This window comes from Oryctolagus cuniculus, chromosome 7 (genome assembly GCF_051225735.1).
Source record: "Oryctolagus cuniculus isolate XC-2025 breed Fujian yellow rabbit chromosome 7, ASM5122573v1, whole genome shotgun sequence".
Lineage (NCBI taxonomy): Eukaryota > Metazoa > Chordata > Mammalia > Lagomorpha > Leporidae > Oryctolagus > Oryctolagus cuniculus.
The window spans coordinates 128,737,470-128,764,098 of record NC_142873.1 but is presented as its reverse complement, the minus strand read 5'-3'; the positions used below and the strand labels follow the sequence as shown (position 1 = coordinate 128,764,098).

The following is a 26,629-nucleotide window of genomic DNA, read 5'->3' as shown; positions in this document are numbered from 1 at the left end:
GGCCACACCTCTCATGTGCTCCAGTGTCTAGATTACTGCCTCCCCCTTGCCAGCCAGCAGTGCATCGCAGGGATGCCAGAGGCGCTGACACCTCCTCACCTGACCCCTCTGGAGGAACAGGATGGCCCCTCCCCCAAAAAGCCAAATCTGCATCCTGAGAGCCGGCTGTGAGATGAGGATTTTCCCCACGGAGGGGGGTTTCCCAGGCTGAGCTGGCCGGATCCTGACCCGGTGTGCCTGTGGGGAAGGGAGGGCTGGGAGGGCGGGCAGTTTCAAGGCTTTAAGGCGGGCCAGTTTTCCCTGGGCTTGCGGGGAGGTGGGCGGGGCCTCTTCCCGGGCCTAGCTCCGGTTTCCATGGAAACCACGGGCTTCCCACCCTGTGGCTGCCTGGGCAGGTTCCCAGCCTGGGCCTCATCGGCTGCTAGTCTCCTCCCCAGACCGCAGACTGCTCCATCCTCAGCCTCTCTGGGCCCCTCTCTGTGTCTGCCCCTCTCGCTGAGCCTCTGGCCTCCTCCACCGGCCTCTGATGCCTTCTTCAGGAACCTGCCCTCTGTCCCTAAACTCCAACCTCCTAGCAAACAGGCCTCCCAAGCGTCTCCCCCTCCCACTCGGGCCTTTCTCGGCTCCTCAGCCGCTCTAGGGCCTGGCAGACCTCCTCGGCCACACCAGCTGCTTCCTGCCCTGTCCCCCCAATGGAGACCCCAGGACTCGTGCACGGGGAGGCTGCGCCCTTCGCCACAGCGCTCCGAAGCCTCATCAACAACCCCCAATACAGGTGAGGGGCAGTCCCGTCTGGGGACTTTCCCTAGAGGGCTCTGAGGAGGTCTTGGGTGAAGAAGAGGCAGGGAATGTGCACTTGGCCCCTCCCCCTTGGTGAGCTCGTCTGTGAGGAGCTCAGGTGACTGCTGGCTCAGTCCCTGCGCCCTGGGGGCAGTGTGGGCTCAGGCCACGGCCTTCTCTCTCTGGATCTCAGCTTCTGGCCGAGGGGAAAAGAGCTCTTGGCTCCCTGAGAGATGGAGTGTGACTCAGTTCACACGTGCGCCACCCCCCACCCCATCAACCACAGCCCGGGGCGGGGTGGGGGGGGGCTTCCCTCCTAGGAGAGGCAGAGAGCAGATGACTGTGTTCTGGAAACCCGGGGCTGCACACGAGAAACAAAGCTCGAGCGATTGACCAGAGTCCCAGACAGGAAGTAGTTCAAGAGTGCTGACTGCTCCTGGCTCGCCCCAGACGCTCCGCGTGTCTGAGAGCCTGGGGGGGGAGGGGGGGCAGGGCTACTCAGGAGAGCTAGAATGCAGCTCTCAGCTGTCACTGTCTCCAGTCCGGACGCTTCCCCAAGGGTTGGTGACTGCCAAAGCTGCTTCTCTGGGGGTCGCGGTCTGGTCTGAGTGGTGGGAACGCCGGTTCTTGGAGCTGGAAGTAGGAGGCTTCAACGCCTACCCCCTGCCCCCGACCTCATTCAGAGGCCCGGAGGCTGGGGCAGGAAGTGATCACGAAGATGGAAAATGTGGTCTGGCCTCATGACAGTGCATCACTGCCGTATCTGTCTGTAGTCGAGCACACTAGGCGCCCCACACCCACTCTTTTGCCTGGAGGAGGGCTGAAAAAAAAGCTGAGTTTGCAGCCAGCGGAGGAGAGCCAAGGGGAGCTTTGCTTCCCCTGAAACTGCGACTGGGGAGGAGGGGGTGGGGGATCGTCTTGGTTGCATCAGCCCTGGTGCACCTTCAGGGATCAAGCGCAGCCACCTCCTGAGACCCGAGGCGTGGGAGTCCCGTCCCACTTCACGGGTGAGACAGCAGTGATGCAAAGACCGGAAGTCACTTGCCTGGGCTACCACGGGTTGGACTGGGTCTAGAACTAGTATCTGCACCTCCTGCTGGAAGCATTGAGCCCCATGGCCTTTGTTACAGATAAGGAAACCAAGGCCCAGAGTAGACAACAAAGGCAAAGCCCAAGCTGCTCTCTGGCCTCTGGCCTCCCTTCCCCCACACCCCTGCCTCTCTCTCCCACAGTGATGTCTGCTTTGTGGTCGGTCAAGAGCAGCAGGAGGTATTTGCCCACCGCTGCTTGCTGGCCTGCAGATGCAACTTCTTCCAGCGACTTCTGGGAGCAGGAGCGAGTTCTGGGGTGCCTAGTCCCGTGGTGCTGGGCACGGTGCCCGCTGAGGCCTTCCTGGCCGTGCTGGAGTTCCTGTATACCAACAGTGTCCAGCTGCAGCGTCACTCCGTGAGCCCACTGAGCAGGGGCCCGGGTGGGAGAGGCAGGAGTTTGCTTGTCGCGCTGTGGGCTGAGGGCCACGGGGAACTCCCTTCTGCTCCCCCAACCATGCACTCTGCAGGTGCTGGAGGTGCTGACCGCGGCTGTGGAGTACGGGCTAGAGGAACTGCGAGAGGTAGGTTTTTGTGCCAGGCCCCGGTCTTGTTTCCCTTGCCCGTCACAGGCTCAGTTCACATACACTCTGGTCTGGAGAGGAATGTGTGCCCATCCAGAGAAAAGAGTGGCTATCTCACGGTGGGAACAGGGCGTGGGTCTGCACCTGTTTCCAAAAGGATCTGTGCATGTCCTGTGTGTGCTGGGGGCGCATGGAGGGTATTTTCAGCTGGTGCTGTAGGTCCAAGGGTGAGTCAGCTCTGACCCCTGTTCTCCAGAGAGGAGGTAGATGCACAAAAACACAGAAGCGTGACAGATGAAGCTAAGTGCTAGGGGTGTGAGAAGAGGGCACCAGGCCCCAGTCCGTGCAGTGGAGTCGCTGAAGGTCTCAGGTAAGGGACTGAGGATTTGGGGTGAGGGGCTAGAAGAGATGGGAGGCGCTAGGCGGTGGTGAGTGAAGCGGTCACGAGATGCTGTGGCCGGCAGGGGGCAGCAGGGAGGCCCGGGAGGAGGGTGGCTCTGAGAGGGCAGGTGGAACCGACACGACCGAGTACCTTGCTGAATGTGAGGAGGGGAAAAGGACACTGGGAATGAAAGTCAAGTTTCTGGGAAACAGACGTGACTTTGAGTCAAGAAGGGAGTAAACAGGAGACAGCGTCCCGAGAAAGGGAGAGGGGAATTTTTTATGCCTCTTAGCTGGTGTGATTAGTGGCAAATGTGGTAGAAGGGAAGCTGCTGCCGTGTGCCAGGTCTCAGGTCCTGGCTCTTTCCTGCCGCCTTCTACCTGGAGGGCGGCAGGGGCCAGGCCGCTGCAGCCTGGGGGGCTCATTCTCCAGAGCCTGCTCGCGCTCCTGGGATGGAACTTGAGTTTTAGAGCAGGGACACGTCCATAAAACCCACTTTCCTTTCTGCTCCCAGCTGTGCCTGGAGTTTGTGATGAAGGTGCTGGATGTGGAGTTGGTTTGTGAGGCCTTGCAGGTGGGTGTTGCTGGGCAACCAGGCTCTCGGCATGTGGAGCTGGCCCCCAGGTGCCAGGAGCCTGGGACTCTCCATGTTTCCTGGAAACACCTGGGTGACGGAGGAGGCAGGGGTGTTCTGAGGATGCTTCTGCAATCAGTTCTGCACCCGGATCTGTGGAGTCCTGTGTACATCAGCGTGGTCAGGGGCCGGGAGTAAAGGGGTGGGAGGTCTTTGCTGGTCTTCTATTCAGGGCTGGCTGTGGTTCGCAGCTGAGGGGGAGGAGAAGGGCACGCATGGTGTCCAGTAGCACCCGCTAGCATATGCACATGTGAAACGGGGTGGGACGAGGCTTCCCTGGGTCCAGTTTCCTGGGGTGCCCTGGGCCCAGTCTTGCAGTGGCGGTTTCCAGGGTAGAGGGCTGGGCTGTGTGGCCTCTGCAGTCTCCAGTCTGCCCTCCCTCATTCTGCTCCCAGGTGGCTGTAACCTTTGGCCTGGGACCACTGCAGGAGCGTTGCATAGCCTTCATAGAGGCCCACAGCCAGGTACAGCTTCCCATCCTCTTCCTCCTAACCCCACACACCCGGTTCTGCTCCCGCTTGACCCATGCACTCCGCAGGAAGTGCTCCGGACTCGCGGCTTCCTGGAGCTGTCGGCTTCAGCGTTGCTGCCCTTGCTGCGCAGCGACATGCTCTGCGTGGACGAGGCTGAGCTGGTTCGGGCTGCCCGGAGCTGGGCGCGCGTGGGCGCAGTGAGTGGGGCCGGCCTAGGTGCCCAGGAAGCGCTCAGGGCGGCGGGGCAGGTGCTCTCGCGCAGCTCGGGCTCAGGGCCGGCGTTGGTTCGCAGGCGGTGCTGGAGCGGCCGGTGGCTGAGGTGGCGGCTCCGGTGGTGCGAGAGCTGAGACTGGCCTTGCTGGCCCCGGCGGAGCTGAGCGCCTTAGAGGAGCAGAACCGGCGGGAGCCTCTCATTCCGGTGCGGATGCCGGGACCCTGGCATAGCTCTACTCAGCAGCGTGGGGACAAGGTGCGGGGCGGGGGCGCAGTCCGGTCCGGGGTCTTGGGGTAGACAGCTCCGCGGTGACCGGCATTCCCCTGCAGGTGGAGCAGATCGTAGAGGCGTGGAAGTGCCACGCTCTGCGGAGAGGAGATCCAGCCCGGGGCGCTCCGTGCCGCCGCCGGAGAGGCACCCTTCCTCGGGCGCATCACCGCTTTCTGGAGCTGCCCTTCAAGTGACCCAAGGCTGGGACTTGCGAGGACTCTTGGGTCTGCGCGACTCGGCCTGCCAAACTACAGCTCCCGAAATGCTCGGCGCTCGGAGCGCTTCCGTTCCCAGCACACCCCGCGAGCGGCGTGCCGGAAGGGCCGTCTCGGCCGCGCGTGCGCTCTTTGCTAGGGGGACGAGGGCGGGACGGTAAGGGGCGGGTTTTGGCTGCCCCTCCCCGCGAGGCGGGGCGACGCCCGGAAGCCTGGATCTCCTTCGCGCCACTCCCTTGCCCTATGCCCCAAGCCTGGGCACCTTCGTGCGCCCGGCTACTCTGACGACACTCACGTCCCTTTTCAGCGCGGCCTCCTCTCTCCCTGAATACCCCATGGGCTCAGTGCAAAGTCGAGCGTCCCGTCTTTCCTCATCTCTGCCCCGGTCGTGTTTCTGATGTCCGTGGATGCCCCTGCCGGAAACCAGGATCTCATCCTTGCCTAAGCTCGCACACCTGCCCCGGGCCATTCCCACCTTTTAAGCCACCTTTCCAGTTGGTCCAGTTCTCCGGCTGCCCTCCTCCCACGTCTCAGTCTCTGTCCTCACTCCAGCGCCGCCTCGCTCCGTTTCCCACGCTGCAGCCAGATCTGTGCTATTCCGTCAACTCTGCTTCCTTGATTAAGTCCCTCCGCCTCCCCGTGCTCTCCAGACCAAAAACAAACGTAGTTCACCGTCAGGACACTCAAAACTACCAGCGGTTACTAAATACTAGCAACTCCTCGCCCTTACCTTTACAAAAGTTCATTTATCCTGGAGGTACTGCTAGTCCTCTGGCCCCGATTTAGTCATGGAAAGCTGGTCTCTCGCATTCGTCATACATCTTGTCTTCCTGAGAACCTAACTCTCTCTGGGGAAAAACCCCTAGGGCCCGGAGTGTGCCTTGTTCATTTTTTGCTTGTCAGTCTCTATTGTATAATCGGTGCTCTGAAAATGTCAAGTGAATGACTTTATTTCCTTACTTAAATGCCACTTTATTTCCATTAAAAAGTTTTAAAGGAGTTGTAAAACAAGATACCATCAATCTAAAAGGGGCAGTAGTCTATTTAGGAAAAAATAAAGTTAGATTTCTGACTCAGGGGTCTTATAAAAAAATCTATTGCACACAGATTAAAGATGGTTATTTGGTATTCTCTCTCCACATTGAAAATGTGGTCATTTAGTGGTACCACTTCAAGGCAGCATTGTTTGGATAACGAAAACTGAATATAAACTGTATGTCTGTAATAAAGGACTGGCTGAAGTGTGGTGTGTTCCTACAAAGCAAAAAGATGGAGCTGGAGTTGTGGCGTAGCAGGAAGCCTCCATTTGTGACAAAGGCATCCCATATCCAGTGCTGATTTGAGCCCCGGCTGGTCCACTTCACATCCAGTTTCCTGTTAACACGCTTGGGAAGACAGCAAACGATGGCCAAAGTAACTGGGCCCTGCTACTCTTGTGGAGACCAAGATGGAGTTGCTGGTTCCTGGCTTCAGCCTGGCCCAGCCTCAACCATCTCAACCATTTGGGGAGTGACCAACGGTTGGAAGTGCTCTGCCTCTCCCTCTCACTCTGCCTTTCAAATAAATAAGTCACACACACACACACACACACACACACAATTTCCATGCTTTTTGGGGGAAAAAGTACAGTGTACGCCAAGTATAGCTGATTCCTTTTGTTAAAACAAAGGTTAGAGGGCCAATGCTCTGTGTAGTGGGTAAAAATGCTGTCATCCATATGGGCACTGGTTCGGGTCCTGGCTGCTCCTCTTCCAATCCAGCTCTCTGCTATGGTCTGGGAAAGCAGTGGAAGATGGCCCAAGTGCTTGGGCCTCTGCACCTGCATGGGAGATCTGAAAGAAACTCTTGTCTGTTGGCTTTGGATAGGCCCAGCTCTGGTTGTTGCAGCCATCTGGGGAGTGAACCAGTGGGTGGAAGATCTCTTTCTCGCTGCCTCTGACTCTCTGTAACTCTGCCTAAATCTTAAAGAAAAAAAAAAAAAAAAAAAAAAAAAAAAAGGTGGGAGGGCAGAAGAAAAGTTCTTGTCAGTCTTCTGGAGCCAGGATGCTTGGAGCTCCGCTACTTAAAATAGCTTTATTTATTTATTTTACAGGCAGAGCGGACAGTGAGAGAGAGAGACAGAGAGAAAGGTCTTCCTTTGCCATTGGTTCACCCTCCAACGGCCGCCGCGGCCAGCACGCTGTGGCTGGCACACCGCGCTGATCCGATGGCAGGAGCCAGGTGCTTCTCCTGGTCTCCCATGAGGGTGCAGGACCCAAGCACTTGGGCCATCCTCCACTGCACTCCCAGGCCACAGCAGAGAGCTGGCCTGGAAGAGGGGCAACCAGGACAGAATCCGGTGCTCCGACCGGGACTAGAACCCGGTGTGCCGGTGCCACTAGGCGGAGGATTAGCCTATTGAGCCGTGGCGCCAGCCTTATTTATTTATTTATTTATTTTTTGACAGGTAGAGTTACAGACAGTGAGAAAGAGAGACAAAGTTCTTCCTTCTGTTGGTTCACCACCACCCCCAAATGGCCGCCACAGCCAGTGTGCTGCGCCGATCCAAAGCCAGGAGCCAGGTGCTTCCTCCTGGTCTCTCATGCGGGTGCAGGGGCCCGGATCCTATTATCTCCATTTTATAAACAAGGGAAGTGAGGCATAGGTTAAGTGGCTTCACTCAGTTCAAAAAGCTATTTTGGGGCCAGAGCCGTGGCTCACTTGGTTAATCCTCCACGTGCGGTGCTGGCATCCCATATGGGCACCGGATTCTAGTCCCAGTTGCTCCTCTTCCAGTCCAGCTCTCTGCTGTGGCCCACATACTTGGGTCCCTGCACCTGCATGGGAGACCAGGAGGAAGCACCTGGCTCCTGGCTTCAGATCCAAACAGTGCCGGCTGTAGTGGCCATTGGAAGGTGAACCAATGGAAGGAAGAACTTTCTCTCTCTCTCTCTCTCTCTCTAACTCTACCTGTCAAATAAAAAATAAAATAAAATAAAATAAAATGGAGATAATAGAGTCCATTTAAGTTAAGTAGAGTTGTCAGGAAAATGAAACTAATTTTTTTAAAGCACATAGACCTTTAATGAGACAGATTAAATACTGTATATATGTTTAGAAAGTAAGTAACAAGTGTTCATGGGCAAGACATTGATTTAGGGAATATATCAGAAAACAAGTCAAGTGGCTGGCATTGTGGTGTAGTAGGTAAAAGCTACATCCCATAAGGGTGCAGGTTCGAGTCCTGGCTGCTTCACTTCTGATCCAGTTCCCTGTTAATAAGCCTGGGGAAAGCAGTGGAAGATGACCCAAATGCTTGGGCTCAGATGAAGTTCCTGGCTCCTGGCTTTGGCCTGGCCCAGCTCCGGCTGTTGCAGCCATCTGTGGAGTGAACCAGTAGGTGGAAGACCTCTCTCTATAACTCTTCCAAATAAATAAATAAAACTTAAAAAAAAAAAAAAAAAAGCTAAGTAGCCTCATGGAGCTTACATCCTAGGGAGAAAGAAATAACAGGAAAAGAGTAAGGAAATAGTGAAGTAGCACCTTGACAGTAGGGATTCCATTTTGGAGAACCTGAGATTCCATTCTGGGAAGGTACCCCCCACACCGTGAGGCTCTGGTCTGAAACTATGATCTAAAACAGTCGGACAATAGCAGTCCACTGCATTACGCTTGGCAGAGCATAGAAACCCCCTAGCATGATCGCTCAAGCTTGGAAGTGGATAGGCTGCACCTGGGTTAATGATAAAAATGTAATTTGTCTATGTCCTACGTATGATTAAAACCAATACCTGGATTAATGTCAAGATTATAATTGAAATTGTTAAGATTGTAACTGGTATGGTCAAGATTATAATTGATACTAGTTTCACATGGGTTTTAGGTCAGCTTGACCCCAGTAACCATGTATTCTCCCCGATCCTAGCAACCATGTATTCCCCTCCTGATTTTGGGGCTTTTGCCTTTATAAACCCTGTTACTTTGGGTTTTGGGGTCGAGGGTTTTTTAGGGCATGAGCCCACTCTACCGCCAGCAATAAAGGACCATCGAATTTTATCAATGTGTGGTACTCCTTTGTTTGCACTCACTCAGGTACACCAACAGATGCATTATTTCAGAGTAGTTGTGTTATGGAAAAAATAAAGCAGATTAAAAACCACATAGTGGGAATGGGGCTGTTTCATGCAGGGTAGTTTAGACCTCTGATGAGATAACATTAGGAGATAACATTAGGATCTGAGAAGGGACGTGGGTATCCTGGCAAAAGACATTGCAGGGTTTTTGTTGTTGTTGTTCAGGAGAGTGGTGTATGTGACTGGACATATTTTTAAAAATAATTTGGTTTCTCTAGGAGAATTGGGGCGGGTGGAGGAGGTGGGAGACAGGGAAAGAGTGGTCTGGGGAAGGAGGACCACGGATAACTTCACCCCTAAATATGATAACTGGTATGGTATTTTGAATATTCTTGAATGTTACCCCAGGCTGGAAGAAGCCTTACTCTGACGCACTCTCACGTGCTGGGTTAAGATCAGACTTACTGTGCAACCCCAAGGAAGTCACATCAAGAGAACCTTACCAGCTAGAGAATTCTATTTTTTAACAAGAGAAAAAGCAGCCCTGCAAAAAGCAGAGCCTCAAAAAATTGGTAAACGACTCAAATTGTTCCTCTCCACGGAAATCTTTAGTAAAAGGCGAAAGATTTATACGATCTGAAGAGAAACCAGAGTATACTGAACTGGTGGGGCATCCACAATCCTAAAGAGAGATTTCACTTAATACACTTACGGTTGTGGAATGCGTAGGCGGGTACGCGCGACCTGCATGTAGTTTACTTGTACAAATATTTCTAACAGTTCCATGCCTACTCTAGTCGGGGGGCACCTCAGGGGAATGAAAATTAGGCTTTGGGAAGAGTCGTTTTTCCGTGGTGCAGCATGGGTATGCAAATCACAGGCGGTCCCGGCCGCGGGAGGGGGCGGGGCTGCGGGGACACCTGAGCCGCTGCTCTCCTTTTCCCGGGCCACGCCCGTCTGTCTTGAGAGGTGCGGGGGGCCGTTCCCTTCAGGGGCGGGGATGCGTGTCAACCCCGATTGTTAGGGTTCAGTCCTGCTGTTCATGACTCGCAGGGCGCTCCCACCTAGGGAGACGGCCAAGCACGGACCCTCGGGGGCAGTAGGAGACCGCATAGGAGGCACAACACACCCCTCCGGGAGGAGACGGCACCCAGTTCAACTCCAAGGACGATTCGGGGAGAGGCCAAGGGGGCAGAGGGCTCGGCCCGTGCGGAATTAGGCAGATGAAGACCGTTGAAAGTCTGGAGCCTGCAGAAGGGAGACTGGGTGTGGCAATGTGGGTGGGCTTAGGAGGGCGGAGTCTGGCGCCGTCTCCTGAGAGCTGAGGCTTGGGGGATCGACAGAACTCGATCCAGGCGGGCCTGAACAGAACTTGGGGTTTGATCTTGCCAGTGAAGGGGAGCCGCAGCAGAGTGCTGAGGTCAGCAGCTGAGTAGTGCGAGGGGCCACACAGGGTGGGGGCCTTGCAAGCACTCGGAGCACCCAAAGCCTACAATCCCCACCCCCCCTTTTTAAAATAAGATTTATTTTATTTATTTGATAGAGTTACAGTGAGAGGTAGAGAGAGAGAGGTCTTCCATCTGATAGTTCACTCCCCAATTGGCCGCAACGGCGGGAGATGCGTCGATCTGAAGCCAGGAGCCAGGAGCTTCTTCCCCAAGCACTTGGGCCATCTTCTACTGCTTTCCCAGGCCATAGCAGAGAGCTGGATCAGAAATGGAGCAGCTGGGTCTTGAACCGGTGCCCATATGGCATGCCAGCGCTTCAACCCACTGTGCCACCTACAATTCCCTTTGGCAGCTGCCACTCCAGGACCTCAGACCATACTCCCCACCCCCGTTTCCATATTGTTCCCTAAGCAACCAGAGCAGAAACTTTCTTCATCTGTACCAATTAAAAAAAAAATACAAAAACAGAAAGCACCCTTGAGATGCTAGGTCATTTCTTGCATAAATTATTTCATTTACAATCCTGAAACAAAAAAATAAAACACCCTCCAAAAGAGGCCCCAGTTATCCCATTTCACAGACGACAACACTGTGGCTCAGTGAGGTGAGGCCGGGGAGTCTGCAGCGCGTGAGCTGATCTCTTGCACTCTTCTGGCTTCTGTTCCACTGCAAAGCTCTGTAGTGACCCAAGTTCTCCTGGACCCACATGCAGCCTCCACTTCCAAGGGCGTGCGAGATGCACCCCCGTGCCAGCTTCTAAACCAACTGCCCTTTTCTTCTAAGGCTTTCTAGGTATTTAGTACTGGTTCAAGAGTAGTAAGCTTTTTGTTTTTTATTTATTTATTTATTATTTTTTTTTTGACAGGCAGAGTGGACAGTGAGAGAGAGAGACAGAGAGAAAGGTCTTCCTTTGCCGGTGGTTCACCCTCCAACGGCTGCCGTGACCGGCATGCTGCGGCCAGCGCACTGCGCTGATCTGATGGCAGGAGCCAGGTGCTTCTCCTGGTCTCCCATGGGGTGCAGGGCCCAAGCACTTGGGCCATCCTCCACTGCCTTCCCGGGCCACAGCAGAGAGCTGGCCTGGAAGAGGGACAACCGGGAAAGAATCTGGCGCCCCGACCGGGACTAGAACCCTGTGTGCCGGCGCCGCTAGGTGGAGGGTTAGCCTATTGAGCTGCGGAGCCGGCCTGTTGAGCTTTCAAAAACAGCTTAAACCCAGTGTCCTCACTGGGTGCTGACACCCCCATTTCTGGACACCTCCCCCATCCGGTCCACATACGCCACCCAGGGTTGGGCTGACAGCTGACTTGCGGAGGCCGATGCCTTGGAGTCTGCTCTGGGCCACGGCTGCTTTCCCTTGGTGCACGGACTTCCTGAAATCTCCCCACCAGACTGGGTGATCCCCATCAACTCTACCTTCCCCATCTGCTTTCACTTCCTCTCCCACCTGTCGAGGCTTTGCCCTTGTGCCCCTGCCCCTGGACCGATGAAGCAGGAAGGTGGCAGGGAGTCTGCAGAGGTGGGCAGGGCTGGAGAACGAAGGCTGTGAAAGTCACACAGGATTTGACAACAGAGTCACCTGTGCCATTTTGTATCTTGAGGACTCGGAGTCACAACAAATATTCAGAATGTGGGCCTTCCCACCCGGAACTACAAAAGCCCCAGGACCTCGGGCCCTGGTCACCATAAGCCACCTCCAAAATCTAATCTTCGCTTGCAAACTTCTAACTCTGTTCAACACAGTCACCTGAGATGAGGTCTCATAGAATATATTTCACTCTTTTAAAAATAAAACTTTCAGCAGAGCTAACATCTATAGATATTACAAAAATAAACATCTTTATAAATAACTTAAGTGGAAGGAAACGGGCAGGGATAGAGCCTACCCGGGAGTCGCCGAGCAGTGGGAGGCCAGGACTGGCCAAGGGTGGAAAGGACCCCTCCCTCCCTCCGGCTCGCTCTGCTGGGAGGGCAGCAGTGTGCGGGGGTGGGGGCACAGGACCGCCCTGCAGCCTGAAGCGCCGGCTTTCACCGCGACCCAGCACACTGGCACACAGGCTGCCCGCAGCTCAGGGGCGGGTGCTGTGTAGGGCTATCAGGGAGGTCTGTGATGGCCGGGTCGGAGCGATGCAGACAGCAGCAGCGGGGCCCTCCGGGGGTCAGCCTGCATCCAGTACCCCACACAGCGCTTCCTGGTGGCTTGCCGTGGCCCAGGCAGGGTCTCCTCACTTCAGCCGCTCCTTCACTCAGTGGCCGGACAGGGTCCTCTAGAATTGGGGCTGCCAGGCCCGCTGGCAGCTGGGGTGGTAGCAGGGGACCAAGTGGGCTCGTCAGAGGCGGCGTGGATATAGGCACCAGGCAGCGGAGGTGGGTGGAGGGCCACGGTCATGGAGGTAGTCACTCTGGCGAAACTCTGGGGCAGGGTGGGGGATATCCCCCACCTGAGCCCGCCTTCCCGTGGAGCTGTGGGGCTCAGGGCCTCCGGGCTCTCCTTGTACATCTGCATCACCTAAGGGGAGACCCACCCCAGTGAGCTCAGGGGCTGCTGTGCTACAGAGCCCCCTCGCACGTTCCCTTTGATCGCCATGACTGTGGGAGGCTGGGCTCGCTGCTGGTCTCCAGCAGGACCTGAGAGCTGATGCCAGCAGGTGCAGACACTGCACTTTGCTCTGGGTCCTAGAAGGCTCAGGTGAATCCCATGAAGAAGCCAGGAGGTGGAGGGGCGGGAGCTTGGTGTCTGGGGGAAGGAGGCGGCTGGCGGCCCTGCTGTGGTTAGGGGAGCTGAGCCCTGACTGTAGGCCACTGAGGACATTTTGTCCTGGCTCTGGGTCAGGGGAGGGTATGTTCACCTCTGGGGGTGGGCCCAGGATGGACAGCAGTACAGGCAGCAGCACAAGTCCGTGCAGGAGGCCCAGGAGCGTGAGCACTGTCAGCACCACGAAGAAGTACCTGGTGTGGGGGGGTGGAAGTCAGCGGGGGCCGTTCCTGAAGCCGGTGGGGACAGGCCCTGTCTCGGTGCCCGAAGCCCTCCCCTACCTTACGATGAAGTCGAAGTTGGAACCAGCAAGCATGAGGAGACCCAGCAGTGTGGAGACAGCTCCATCGGTCACGGGGGCAAATGTGTGCTCCAGGGCACGGGCAGCCCGCAGGTTCCGGCTTCCCTGGGCTGTCAGGAAGCCCTAGGGGAACAGAGTGGTTCTGGAACGCCTACTCTGCCAATCACGGCCAGCTCGTCCACGTCCCCAGGGCTCACCCCTGCCTGGCCTATGCAAGGCCAGGTGAAACGATTCATGGGAATGGTGTAGGAGGCATGCAGGAGTCCATTAGGTAACGCTGTACCCATGTGGCCCGTGAGCTTAGCCCCAGAGACGTCCAGAATGTGGCAGGTGCATGGCAGCCCATCACCTGTTTCTGTAAATAAAGTCTTACTGACACCCACTAGCATTTTGTCTGTGGCTGAGTTCACCCCACAAGGGCAGAGCTGCAGGAGGGACTGCGGCCCTCGAGCCTAGAACACTTCCTACAGGCCTTTTCCTGCACACGTCGGATGCCAGGGCGCTAGGGGTCCATTTTGAAAGATTTCCGATTCTTTGTGCTTTTCTGCACATGAGCCCTTTTTGCTGAGGGGTGTATCTATTGCTCTTAGAATCGTAAGAGGGCTCTCTGAGGGTGAGGGGCGCTGGGAGGGGGTCCAGCCAGGTGTGTGTGGCCGTTGGCAGCTGGTCTGCCCACCCCCTTCCTCTGCCAGAGAACACACAGCTCTGGGAGAGGCCGGGCCCTTCTCAGTTCTGGCGTCTTGGTCTTCGTAGTCTCTCCTGTGAGCCCATGCTGGCACCAGCTACCATCGCATTTTTCTGATCTCCTTTACAGCAATCTCATTCAAAAGCCTTCCTTTCTGTCCTAAGCCACTCCACAGAGCCCTCAGCTCCCTCCTCTCTGTGGCAATGGCTGCTTATTTACCTGTCTGCATGTTTGTCGTCCGTTTCTACCCCCTAGAGTACAAGCTCCTTGGAGGCAAAGACTGCGCCGCTATCAGAGCCCCGGGTCTTACACAGTACCAAGCTCCCAGAGGTGCCTGAGCGACACTTACTGAAGACCGAGTCACCTGACCCGTCCCTCCCTGGTGCCTGCGCTCACCAGAGCCACGTGGACTGTGAACTCGACACCGATGCCTACGGAAGCCACGAGGATCACCACGGGGATGGCGCTCAGCTTGATGCCCAGGAAACCCATGATACCAAAGAGCTCCATGGTCATCATCGCCAGGACCAGCACCTGCGGAGGGCAGGACTCACCCAGGGCTCCCAGCAGGCTGATGGGCAGGGCGAGGCGGGGGTGCCGCTGGGTCCCTCCAACCCCTCCCCTGCGGTACTCACGATGAGTCCAGCTGTCCAGGGGTTAAGCAGCAGCAGGGCACAGACAAGGAAGGTGCACACCAGCAGGATGCAAACAGCCAGCAGGAAGCAGCGTCGCAGGCCCAGGTATTGCTCCCAGAAGAGGAAGGGGGAGCCGCTGGGGTAGGCGCGCACCCCAGCCCGGCCTGCCTCTGCACACGCTGCCCGGGCTCCCTCGATGGCCTCCACGAAGTCTGCAGTCTTCCGGAGGCCGCGCAGCAGGAAGGGGAACTGGGCAAACTCCAGCGGCTGGGCTGCAGGGACTGTGGAGGGGAGAGCAGGGATGGGGCGGGATAAGCAGAGGGAACATGGGCAGGGCTGGGGGGTCGGGCAGGGCCGGGGTGGCTGGAGCCAAAGCTCTCGCCGAGCTCCCCCTAGAACTCACTGCGCAGGTTCTCCCCGGTGGTGTCGTATTTATCATGCAGCCATTCGGGAGGTGGGGGGTAGAAGTTGGCCTGGGAGGCTGCCAGCCCCAGGGGGTCACTGCTCACCCACACGGTTAGCCCCACGTAGAAGAGTTCGGGTGGGATGAGCCCCTCCTTGTCCACCAGCCTCCTTGTGGTCAGCTGCAGAGGCAGAGGGGGATGAAGGCCTGGGCCCACGAGGCTGAGGGTCCCTCTGCGCTCGTAGCCCATCCAGCCCCCTCTCCTAACCTGGCTGAAATCCAGAGGCTCCTGGGCATCCCCAGTCTGGATGAGCAGCTTGTAGGCCAGTGCCCCGTCCTCAGAGCCATTGCGGTATGAGTGGCGGGTAATGCGGCCGGAAGCCCAGTCCTGGTCAAATGCAGCCTGGATTCCTGGGGGAGAGCAGGAGAGGGCACAGTGAGCCTGGGGCCCCAGCGAACTTCTCCCTGTACTCCCTCCTCCCCCACTGGTCTCCTTGCCTCTCACCCAGCAGCCAGTTGCGGTAATAGTGCAGCCAGGTGCGAGGCGCCTGGGGGGCAGGTGGGGGCAGCACAGCCTTGAGGGAACTGAAGCGCTGGTGCAGATCAAAGAGGGCGCGTTGGGAGTGGGCGTAGTCAAAGCCGCCCTGGGTCACCAGGGCCACCTCGTACAAGGAGAAGTACCTGAGCTGGGCGCTCAGGAAGGCATGCTCCTTGGTGCCCCGAGGCACCACATCTGTCAGGGCCAGCCCGTCCTGCACCAAGGTGGCTCCGTAGAGGCTCAGGCCCAGAAGAGCCCCAAACAGCACCAGCACTGCGGCCTGCAGGGAAGGGCGACTAAGTGGGAGGCCCAGGCTCTCCAGCTCCCGGCTGGGGGCAGGGCCCTCTCCCTCCCTGGGGCCCAGACGCGGAGCCCCTGCTCTGCCCCATCCAGTCTCACCTTAGCACGTGACTGCAGCAGTAAGGGTGCAAACTGATAGCGGGCGAAATGGGCAAGATTCCAGCGAACGCAGGGCAGGGACTTGTGTGCCGGCTTCTGCCTCGTGCCCTCGTCCTGGCCTAGAAGGTCCCGCGTGGATCCTCCAGGGCTGAAGAGCTCAGAGCCCAGTGGGTCAGAAGAGGGGGGCACCAGGTGGGCTTGAGGAGGTAGGATGGTGACTACATGCTGGCTGCTGGCTTCACAGTGGGTAAAGGCTTGAACCGTGGTGGTGAGGTGGGCAACGCCCACCGGTACTGTCCCGTCCCCCAGCTCCTGGGGCAGAATCTGAATCACTCGAGCAGAGCAGGGGCTGGAAGAGGCAGAGAGAATGCATGACAGGTGGATGCCTTGAATGCTGGCAAGGGCACAGGCTGGGGTGGGGTCGGGGCAGTACCTAGAGAAGCAGCAGAGGACGTCAAGGCGCTGGCAGTGGCGCCGGCGCAGGTCCAGGCTGAGGACGGCTGGGAAGACAAGCATCACGGCTGCAAAGTTGCAGCCAACCACTATGGCTGCCTGGGGGGGCAGACAGGAGGGGCACAATGGCTGGGTGAAGCACGCCCCCTGCTGGACGCCCACCCCCCTCCCCAGCCCGCCCACGCATGAGGCCTCACCTGCAGGGAGAAGGCCCTCAGGGCGGGGATGGGAACCAGGGCAGCCATGAAGAAGGCGACCATGTTGTTGATGGACGTGAGGGCGACACTGGTGCCTGTGCGCTGCAGACACTCACCTGTGCGCTCCTGCCGGGACACAGCAGGGACACGCCCTCAGAACACAGGGGAGGGGGACCCTGGGTCTTCAAGGCAGGGTGAAGGGGAGGCTCAGGGACCAGGGATGGCTGAGGTGGGGCAAGAACACAGCAGCTGGCACGTGCTGAGTAGCTCGTATGTGTCATGGGCCGATCCGAACACCCAGCGTGAAGGATCGCACTGATCCCCACGGGATGCGGGCACTGTTGTTTCCGCCTTTACGGATGGGGAAACAGGCACAGAGATTTTTTTTTTCTTTAATTAACAGCTCAAGATCTTTTGAACCAAGAGGCTCTTAACCACCACGGCTGAACTGCTACAGAGGAGGTCAGGCTGGAAGGGCCTCACCTGGAGAGGGGTGCCGGGTGGAGCCTCTGTGAAGGCGTGCGCCAGCAGGAATATGTCATCCACGCCGATGCCCAGTGCCAAGAAGGGCAGCACCTGGAGGGGCAGAGGGGTGGGCAGCTGGGGGCGCTGTGCAGCCGGCCACGCCCCCCAAGTCTGCTCCATAGCCCTCGTGTACCTGGGTAGTGGCAGCATTGAAGGAGATACCGAGCAGGGCGCACAGCCCGAGACCTGAGGCCACGGCCAGGGCCACCAGCAGCACCCCGGCAAGGCCCACAGCACCCTGGGACTGGGCACAGTCCCACCGTAGCATTGTCACGCAGGCATAGGCCAGCTGTGGGGAGAGAGGACGCGGTCTCAGCCAGGGGCTCCCAGGGAAGGCACTGGGCTGCGGGGAGCAAGGAGCTGGGGGCGGGCCCCACCATGAGCAGATAGCCTCCCAGCACGCGCGCGGCGCTGACTTCCGAGAACGCTCGCAGCATGTCGTCCAGGGTGGTGGAGGAGAAGGCGTGGATCTGCTGGGAGGCGTTCTCGGGCAGGGCCTCCTGGGCCAGCTGGAGAAAGAGGGTGCACGTGAGGGGACGGGAGGTGGCGGCAGCCCCAGGGCAGCCCTCCTCGCTGGGCTTGGCTGACCTGCACAAAGCGCCGCTGCCAGGCCTGCAGCACCGTGCCGGCCTGCTCCTCGCTCCAGCCGATGTCATGTGTCTGGTAGTCGCCCCGGAAGTGCTCGTACAGCTGGCGGGGGCTCATCAGCAGGAAGGTGCTCTGCAGGGCCTCTGCCCTGGTCCGGGCAGCAGGAGAATGACGGGTTGGGGCTGGCCCGGAGCGCCCAGGAGGGGGCGTGCAGGGGGGCTTTCGCTGGAGTCCCAGGCGCAGGGTTCCCTGCCCACCTCCCAGGGGGGGCCCTACCTCAGCAGCTGCCCTTGGGGGTCTCTGGCCGTGCCTCCCAGCAGCAATTCCTCCTGCCAGTGCATGAATTTGTGGGAGAAGCCGTGGCAGCCCCCGCTCAGCTCCTGAGCCACGTTAGGAGCCTGCAGAGGGGCAGGGGAAGGCTTCAATACTCAGTGCCCTGGCTTTGTAAATTTACATTTACTAATTGAAAATGAATCTTGATATGAATGGAATGGGAGCGGGAGCGGGAGATGGGAGGGAAGTTATGGGGGAGAAAAAGCCACTGTAATCCATAAGCTGTACTTTGGAAATTTATATTTATTAAATAAAAGTTAAAAAAAATAAAAAGAATATTCAGTGCCCTGGGCTTGTCCCCCTCGGGATCCATGCCTGGCCCAGAGCTCAGGAGGCCTGAAGGGTAGAGTTGCGCTCTCCAGTCTCTTGCTTAAGAGTGAGCGGCCAGTGTCCTGGGGACAAGAGGCCACAAGAGGGCGCACAGGCCTGGAACCAGGCTGCCGGGAGCAGCTGGCACAACTCTGGTGGGTTTTGGGCCAAGGACATTCCCAGGGCCGCACAGAAACGTGGGAAACCAGGTATGACAGTCTTGCTCAGCTATTTTGTCCTTAGTTTCCCTGACCAAGTCCATTTGGATAAAGTTCAGCTTTGTCTGGGCTCAGCAAAGGAAAAAGGGATTGACACACACTGGGAGGGTTTCTTAGGAGACCTGAATGTGAACGGATCCTCCAGGGGACTAGCAATGTCCAGGAAACGGGGGGCAGGACAGAGCACAACCAGCCCTCACAGAGCAGAGGACTTTACGACGAGGGCGAGGGAGGAAGACATTTTCCACGGCAGACCTGGATGGGACCCACCTGCCTGCTGTGATGGTTGGGCGCACTGGGTGGGCAGTGGAGGTCGTCTGGGTGCAGACAGGGCCGCCCCACGTAGGCCTGGCCCACCTGCGCCTTGTCTAGCAGCTCCCGGAAGCCCTCAAGGGAGGCGAAGGGGCCCAGTTCCTCCAGCAGCTGCTCAGGATCCAGGTTGGTCCACTGGATGTCAGGGCGGCCCCTGGGGGAGAGCCCAGGGTCGGTGAGGGCCCAGGATCAATACCCACCACCCAGACTGCAGCTGTGGGGCCCAAGCCACGCCCCACCCTGCCCCTTGCGGAGCTGCCAGGCAGCATCAGCCCACCAGGCTGCAGCAGTGAGCTGTGGCTGGATGCAGGGGCCGAGGTGGACAACAGGTCAGACACACCCAACACAGGGGAGGGCCCAGAAAGCCCCCGAGTTCCGGGCTGTCTACCCTGCTTCTGATACACAACCAGGGGGTCCCTGCCTGCAGTAGGTTTTCCTTCTGGCCAGGGTAACAGCTTACCTGATACCTAACTAATCCCCTCTCGCCCGCCCAATAAAATCTCTCTCTGGGGATCCTTCCCGCTCGGATCCTACACATCTTCATGTCTGTTTTGTCTAAGTAAGACAGGTCTTCCCCTGTTTCAGAGTTGAGAAGGGGGAGCTGAGAGGGCCTTGGGGCAGCCCAGGTTCTGACACCTGCCAGGGAGGTAATCAGGACTGGGGGTTTCCATCACCCTCCTTCCTGTACCCCTCCCTCCTGCGGGGGAGCCTCTGGGGGGGGGAAGCGGGGTCCAGGACAGCTGTGGCAGCACTCACGGCAGGTAGGCAGAGCCGCCCTGGAGTTTGGCTCCCTCCCAGAAGCAGTCGAGGGGCGTCAGGATCACGCAGGGGAACAGCTTCTCGATCATCTGCCGGAGACCCCCGGGCCACGTCAGTGCTGTCCTTGGGCTCCCTTCCCCACAAGCTTCGTGGGACGCCCCTGCGATCCCCCGTGACTTTCAACCCCCTGGAGTCCCTCTGAGCCCTCCCAGCGCAGCCTCCGAGACTCACCCGCTCAATCATGCCATTTTCGATGAGAGGAACTCCTGACTTGTAGCAGATTTTGTTCAGATCCCACGACCTGCAACAGCCAGGGCACAGGAGATCAGCAGAAGAGAACGGCCACAGCGCGCCTCGCCGCCAGCCACGCGGGGGCTCGGCCACACTCACTTTCCGTAGAGTGACACTTGCACTTTGCTGGCAGTGAGGGCTGCCTGGAGGTGGAGGCTGAGTGCCTCAGGCGTGAGGATGCTCTCCCCTTCCTGGCGGGCGGTCTGTATCAGCATCTGGGAGGTGTAAGCGGCCTCCTCTCCCAGCTTCTCTTTGGTGTAATGCAGCTCCTGGCTCACCCGGCTGCCTACTGCCAGAGCAAAGAGAGAAAGCTGGGGGGAGAGGGCCCAGGTGGCTCAGAGCTTTGGGGGCGGTGCGATCCTAACCCCCGAGGCCTCCACACAGGAGGAGGCTGATTCCCCAGCCTCTTGCCCCTCTCAGCATCTGCAGCTTCGCCAGGGACACAGAGAAGCTTCAACTGTGTGGCTGTATGGATTCCTTATTTATTTACTTATTTATCTGAGAGGCAGAGAGAGAGCGCTCCATTTGCTCTCTCATTTGGGTTTACTCCCCAAATGCCCACACCAGCTGGGGACTGGGCCAGGCTGAAGCTGGGAGCCGGGAGGCACATGGGTGGCAGGGATCCAGTCACCTGAGCCATCACTGCTACCTCCCAGGGTCTGCATTCGTAGGAAGCTGGAGTCAGGAGCCAGAGCCAGGCACTGAACCCAGGCATTCCAGTACGAGATGTGAATGGCTTAAGCACTAGGCCGAATGCCTGCCCTGTATGAGTGGTCTTGAGTCTAATCATGAACCAGGTTCGCCAAGTTTGGGATAAACACTTAAAAGTGAGAATCAGCGTGAGGTGAGCCTGGGCTAGGACTCTAGCCAGCTAGGGCAGCTGCTAGGAGCCTGCACGCGGGCCCTCTGCTCTGGTGGGGGCTAGGGAGGGCCCTCAGCGAAGCGGCCATGTTGCTGACAAGCACAGGTCTAAGGCTTGAGTGCAACTTTAGCTCAGAGGGGCCCGGGCAGTGGTTTCATCCACACACCTTTCTGCACACTGCTCTGGGAACAGGGCAGGAGTGGGAGGGCAGGGTGATATGGCCCTGCAGTGGCCCAGGTAGGGGAGGATCAGACTCTTTCATGATGCTTCCACTCTGGCCAGAAGGACCCAGAACCAGCTCCTGGACCCTGGCAGAGGTGAAAAAGAGTGGGCCAAGGGTCTAGACCCCTCTCACCAGCTTCCCTATCGACTGGGGCTGCCCGTCTCCTTGACCTTAGCGTCTCTCAAGTCCTGCATTGTGCCTGCCCTGGGGTCATGCTCTAAGCTGAGCCTGGGGGAGGTGGGATGTTAGAAGGGGATATGACTCAGCTGTGGTTTGTGGAGGGTGAGGGCCAGAGCCAAATCCACCCTGGAGGCTTTGTGAACTTGGTCTGGTGTGAGACCCAGTTCTGCTCCTGCCTGCCTGGGGGCCTCTTCCTTTCGGTCATGGGACCTGAATGCACATGCACTGCTTCTCTGAGACTCCAGCCCCGCCCGGGACATCATGCTCTCCAATTCCTTTTTCAAATCCACATAATCTCCCCACTCAAGACAGCCCCAAACCCTGGCTGCCCCTTCGCTCCCATCGCCAACCCAAGTCCCACTCCTGGCCCTCGCCTCGGAAGCACAGCCACGCTGGTCCCCTTCCTTGTCGAATTCCGCCTTCCCGGACTCTGTCCTACTCCCCACTGCTTTTCCAGGCTGTACTGCAGGGCTGCTTTCCCCAGCCGAGGCCAGAGGCTGTCACATGTAAAGGGGATGGCAGAGTGGAAGGGGCACAGAAGGACAGAACCAGAGAGACCTGACGAGAGGGCAAGAGGAAGAAACAGACAACATCAAAGGGCAGGCGCTGTGGCGTAGTGGGTAAAGCTGCCGCCTGCAGTGCTGTATCCCATATGGGCACTGGTTCAAGTCTCAGCTGCTCCACTTCCGATCCAGCTCTCTGCAGTGGCCTGGGAAAGCAGTGGAAAATGGCCCTAGCACTTGGGCCCCTGCATCCATGTGGGAGACCTGGAAGAAACTCTTGGCTCCTGGCCTCGAATTGGTGCTGTTGTGGCCAATTGAGGAGTGAACCAGCGGATGGAAGACCTGTCTCTCTCTCTCTGTGTAATTCTGACTTTCAAATAAATAAATAAATCTTAAAAAAAAAAAAAAAAAGAACATAGGTGAATGGGGAAGGACCAGGGAGAGGGGAGAGAGAATATAAAAATCAGCACATTTGTTAAGACTTTTGAGCCTTTCTAAAAGGGAAAATATAGTTGGTTATCCAATAGGGAAGAAGTCCACCTTATAGGTAATTCTATAAATGCAAATTAAAATAACAACAAATTAGCCACTGTCATATTTGCAAAAAATCAAAAATTGATAGCTGGGCTATCACTCCTGGGCTACAGGAATACATGCTAATCCACTATGGGAGTGTCATTTGGTGCACTATTTGGGGTCAAGCAATACTGCAATATGCATGCTCATAACCTTTGGTCCAGAAATTTCCCATGTCAAGGTCTGAAAGCTATTGTAGGGATTCATGGTAGGTTATAAGAAGCGGAGTGGGATGACTTGACATTTTTATCACCTAACAATGTATTCTGGAGCCAAGCTGTGAATAATGAGGGGAAGAGGCCAGGAAAAGGTGTGTTCTGTGCAGGGAACTGACAAAGGTTTGGTGTCTCAGTGCTAACAGTGAGCCAGAGAGGAGCCAGAGACAATGCTGGAGAAGTAAGAGTCCAATTTGCAGGGCCTAGAAGATATGCTATGGGGCGGGCGCTGTGGCACACTAGGTTATCCCGCCACCCGCAGTGCCAGCATCCTATATGGGCACTGGTTCTGGTCTCAGATGCTCCACTGTCGTTTGGGGAGTGAACCAGCGGATGAAAGAACTTTTTCTCTGTCTCTCCCTCTCACTATGTAAATCTACCTCTCAAATAAATACAAAAAATAAACTTTTTTTAAAAAAGAAAATATGCTATGGAGCTTATGGTTGATCCTGGAGACTTACAGAATCTGGTGGGAATTGGTGGTAGGGCTCCAAGCAGGGGACTGATGTGGCCAGATTTGTGCCACACCACAGGGGGGCGTTGTGGTGCCATTGACAGGTCTGTCACCTCCTTCCCTTCCTTCTAACAGGTCTTGGTACCGTTGGCCATTTTCTCAAAGGCCTTGTGGTTAAGGACAGCTGGCTATAGCGCCCCGGCATCAGAGGGTGAAACTTGATTAGTCTAAGCCAATCCTTGTAATTCCATAGCCCTTGACAAGTGAAGGCGTTATGCAGAGGATGCCATACAATCCTGACAAAGAGCACAAACGGGAAGGGGGCTAGAGAGCTTCAGGTAGATTTTTCCTTGCTTTCTAAAGTGGTTGTTGGACAGGGATGGCTGCTTTTTTCTGCCACTACAGCAGCCCCTTTGGGATAAGCCTGAGGACAAACGACGGACACGCAGAGAAAGAATGAACCTGAGTCCTTGTCGATGTCCTTGAGCTGCTGCTGAACTAACCCGCTGGGATTTCTCTACCGCCAAGCTCCTTGTCACAGAGGCTAATAAATGAATGTCTCGCTTTCTTCTCCCCTCCTCCCTGCCCTTCTTTCCCGTGGCTGGAAGCATGCTGAAGGGTACCATCAGGACTGTGTCTCCCCAGCCGCAGCAGGGGGAGGGGTATCTGTCAGGAAAGGTGCTAAGAAGGAAGAGTCTGGGAACCCATTAGGTGACAAGAGGAGCGGAGGCTGACTCCCAAGGGTTTAGCTCTGGGTGTCAGAGTCTCTACCAATGGATACACGGCCACTTCTGACCTAAACAGAAGGGCTGGCTGTTCCTTATCTTCAGGGACAGCTCCGGTTCCCTACTGTCTCTGTCAGTGTTCTTGGAAGTACCAGCTGGACTACAGGTTGTGGTTTCTATTTTACAGAACAATCTACCCCTGAGCCTTCAGCTTTTGGTTGAGCAGGAAAGATGGTCACATTCCAATTCTTACAAGGCAGATGGGGGAGGATCTGAACTCTGGCCCAGAACTCTGATAGCTTCTTCCCCTGCTTCCTGTATTAGCAAAATGCCAAAGGAACAGAGAACAGCATTCAGCCCTCCCCCTATCAGTTCCTCACTGCTGCAGGCACTGTGCGGAAAAGCCTTACTACAAACAAGGCCTGGCTACAGATGTAGAGAAGACCAGGTCAAGGTCACTGCTTTCACCTAACTCTCAGCTAATCTAAGACAAAAGTAAAGGAATTGGTGACCACCCTCTTACAACACCTCCACCAAACAACAGCAGAAAATGAGTGGGGTCTGGCCTCTCCTGGCGTGCTGGAGAGGATGAGGAAACACAGAGGTTCAAGACTCAAGACGGGAAGAGGTGGGGAGTGGAGAAGGAGGAAGGGGAGGGAGCCTGCCTCTGTTGTGGCAGGAAATCCAAGAGTCATTTGGGACCACCCAGGCAGCAGTGGTGTGGGTGGGGATATGTCTATGTGCGAGTATGTACATGTGTGTTCTGAGGCTGGAGGTAGGCAGGCAGAAACATCTGCTCTGAACCCCAGGGCTGGCCTAGAGTGTGAACGTGTGAGTCTGTGGAGGGCTGGGGGTAGGGTGGAGATGGGGTGTGGGAGCCCAGTAGGCAGGCAGGCTCCAAGAAACATCTGCTCTGGATCCTAGGACTTGCCAGCATTTGAAATAACTCAAGGGTGTGAGACTCCAACCTGGGCCCTGCCTTTGGGTATGGGCCAGGGCTCGGGGAGGTCCAGGGGAGCCCACAATGCAAATTTCCCAGGGAAGAACTGGGCGGAGTCTGACTGACAAAGGGCTGTCATCTGAAACCAGGCCTCAGGAGGGCAGGGAATCGCCCTGGAATGGACAAGGAATTATCTAGAGCTTCCATTAGGCAGTGAGGTTGGAACCTGTCTAACGCTGGCTGTTGACTCAACGCATATTCGGTGTTGCTTTTCCGCTAACTGGTTTATGGGGCCTGCGGTTCATGGGCCCTGACCCTGGAGGCCTGGCCAGACCACTGACTCACGTCCCCCAGCTTTCCCGACCTCACACTTCTGATTCCCATGGGCTCCAGTGGTCTCTCTTCTCCCACACAACATACCCATATTCTACTTTGCTTTATATTATAGCTCTCCCAGCACGTATTTTTATTTGCCTTGCTACTAGAGGATGGGTCTGGTTTTAGCTGCCTTTGTAAACCAACTAAATATTCCAAATCCTGTTGAACAGGACTCCACCATTGGCATATGCACACGGACAGTACTTTGGCTGGCACTCTGGCTGGCACCTGCCCCTCCGGACCCAAGGTCAGGCCTACCAGGGCTCAGTAACCAGCTCACCACCCAAGCAGCTATGGAGTGTCCACAACTCACCTTCTACCCAGAGCTGTTCCAGGTCTGTCTCAATAATGGCCACGCGGAGACCCAGTGCCAGGGCCCCAAAGGCCAACAGTCCCAGGAAGAGCACTTTGCCACAGTGTCTCTGGATCCCGCAGCCCAGAGAGAAGAGCAGGCCCTGGAAGTAAGCCCGGAGCCAGAGAGGAGCCTTCAGGCTCCCAGCTAGGATCTGGGATAGAAAGAGACGGATCAGCCAGGTGTTAGGGTAACAATGCACGAAATCCCCCCTTCTCTCCCTACACATGCCCTCTGCCAAGCACTTAGCGTCTTGATTTCTGTATGCAAGACAGGCAGCACCTACACAGACACAGGCCCGAACTTGGAAGATTCAACTTCCTGCTTCCCACACCAACATACACCTGAGGAAGGCGTGAACCCCCTTTCTGAAAGTAGGCCACACACACACAGCTCTGTTGGCAGGTGGGCACAGAGGTAACCCTACACACAATCCCTCCCACTGGCCAGATTTCAAGGAGAGGTAGAGACACACACACACACACACACACACACACACACACACACAACTTGTGTGGCAGTGCTAACTCTCACCTGTCGTCAAGCAGACACTAAATGCAAGGCACAAGGCAAGTTAAGGCACCTTGTAAAGGCCCCAGCAACACTCCGGGCCCCACTCTTCCTTCTTCCAGCTTCCCTCCTACTTACCTGGGGTGCTGCGGACCGAGCTGGGGGCGTGTAGCCAGGGGGCGGCGGTCGGGCCATGCTGGCGGGGATAGGGGGCGCGGGCGCCCCCAACCCGCGTTATCTGAGCGCTCCCATACGCTGGCCTGGCCGCGTACCGCCGGCCCCGCGTGGGGGCTGAATGGAGCGGAAAGGGCGCTGGGTGCTGCGGACGGGCGAGCGCGCAGCGGTGGCGACACGGAGGAGCGCACGGCGCTTCCGCGCCCTCCCGCTCGGTTCCGCGTGCGGGCAGAACGGCCGGCCCGCGGCGCTGAGCTTAGCTCGAGGTCGCGACAGCAGTGCCGGGGAGGCGGCGGGAGCCCCAGAAAAAGGGAGCGGGCCGGGGCACCGCCCTCCCATTGGCTGAGGGGCCCGCAAATTACCCGGAGCCGCGGGGCCGGATCCGCTGCTAGGTAACAGCGCCGCAGGGGGCGGGGCAGGAGACCACCCAGGCAGGGCCACCCCTAGCCTCGCCTCCCTGCCCGCTGGGCCCTCCTGGAGGAGATGGGGCGGTTAGGGGGGGATCCCGGAGACGAGTGGCGCTGGCCAAGTATGTCAGGCGAGGCCGTGCTGAGAAAGGCTGTCTGCTGGTCCTTTTTCCCAACCCAACCAAAACGTAAAGCTTTAACTTTCCACTCTTCTCCGCATCCATTCCTGCTGCCTTTAGTCCGCCGTCTCGGCTGAGGCCAGAGTTACTTCTGTAAAATGCAAATCTTCTGAGAGCTGCAGAGCACGCGGGCCACTTGGAGCACAGGCCCCACATGATCCAACTAAAGC

At 57.1% G+C, this 26,629-nt stretch overlaps 2 protein-coding genes and 1 non-coding gene across 10 annotated transcripts; 1 reads left to right on the top strand and 2 right to left on the bottom strand.

Moving 5' to 3' along the window:
- The first annotated feature begins 413 nt into the window (after positions 1 to 413).
- Positions 414 to 5,809, top strand: BTBD19 (BTB domain containing 19). Of its 5 annotated transcripts, none has more exons than XM_002715144.6 (8): positions 414 to 775; positions 2,013 to 2,226; positions 2,339 to 2,392; positions 3,289 to 3,348; positions 3,804 to 3,872; positions 3,947 to 4,078; positions 4,174 to 4,299; positions 4,425 to 5,809. In XM_002715144.6, the coding sequence occupies exons 1-8, from the start codon at positions 693 to 695 to the stop codon at positions 4,557 to 4,559; spliced, it is 873 nt and encodes a 290-aa protein (XP_002715190.3). In that variant the 5' UTR covers positions 414 to 692; the 3' UTR covers positions 4,560 to 5,809. The 5 variants fall into 5 exon arrangements, with proteins under 5 accessions (XP_002715190.3, XP_089156907.1, XP_008263577.3 ...); XM_008265355.5 differs by having other exon boundaries at positions 555 to 775; positions 4,174 to 4,350; positions 4,425 to 4,708; XM_089300781.1 differs by lacking the exon at positions 2,013 to 2,226 and having other exon boundaries at positions 442 to 775.
- Positions 5,810 to 9,172: 3,363 nt separating this feature from the next.
- LOC127493776 (U5 spliceosomal RNA) lies at positions 9,173 to 9,288 on the bottom strand. The gene has a single exon (XR_007924320.3). It is a non-coding gene; the product is annotated as a U5 spliceosomal RNA (small nuclear RNA).
- Positions 9,289 to 11,833: 2,545 nt separating this feature from the next.
- PTCH2 (patched 2) lies at positions 11,834 to 26,153 on the bottom strand. Of its 4 annotated transcripts, XM_051857844.3 has the most exons (23): positions 25,838 to 26,153; positions 25,151 to 25,343; positions 19,881 to 20,070; positions 19,722 to 19,791; positions 19,488 to 19,579; positions 18,690 to 18,885; positions 17,836 to 17,957; positions 17,560 to 17,707; positions 17,349 to 17,480; positions 17,105 to 17,260; positions 16,930 to 17,022; positions 16,447 to 16,572; positions 16,230 to 16,348; positions 15,797 to 16,145; positions 15,541 to 15,677; positions 15,358 to 15,452; positions 15,128 to 15,270; positions 14,860 to 15,040; positions 14,457 to 14,737; positions 14,218 to 14,355; positions 13,117 to 13,259; positions 12,930 to 13,029; positions 11,834 to 12,589 (listed from the first exon to the last, which is right to left on the bottom strand). In XM_051857844.3, the coding sequence occupies exons 1-23, from the start codon at positions 25,892 to 25,894 to the stop codon at positions 12,323 to 12,325; spliced, it is 3,528 nt and encodes a 1,175-aa protein (XP_051713804.3). In that variant the 5' UTR covers positions 25,895 to 26,153; the 3' UTR covers positions 11,834 to 12,322. The 4 variants fall into 4 exon arrangements, with proteins under 4 accessions (XP_051713804.3, XP_002715724.3, XP_051713805.3 ...); XM_002715678.6 differs by having other exon boundaries at positions 15,365 to 15,677; XM_051857845.3 differs by lacking the exons at positions 11,834 to 12,589; positions 12,930 to 13,029; positions 13,117 to 13,259; positions 14,218 to 14,355; positions 14,457 to 14,737 and having other exon boundaries at positions 14,903 to 15,040; positions 15,365 to 15,452.
- Positions 26,154 to 26,629: the final 476 nt, after the last annotated feature.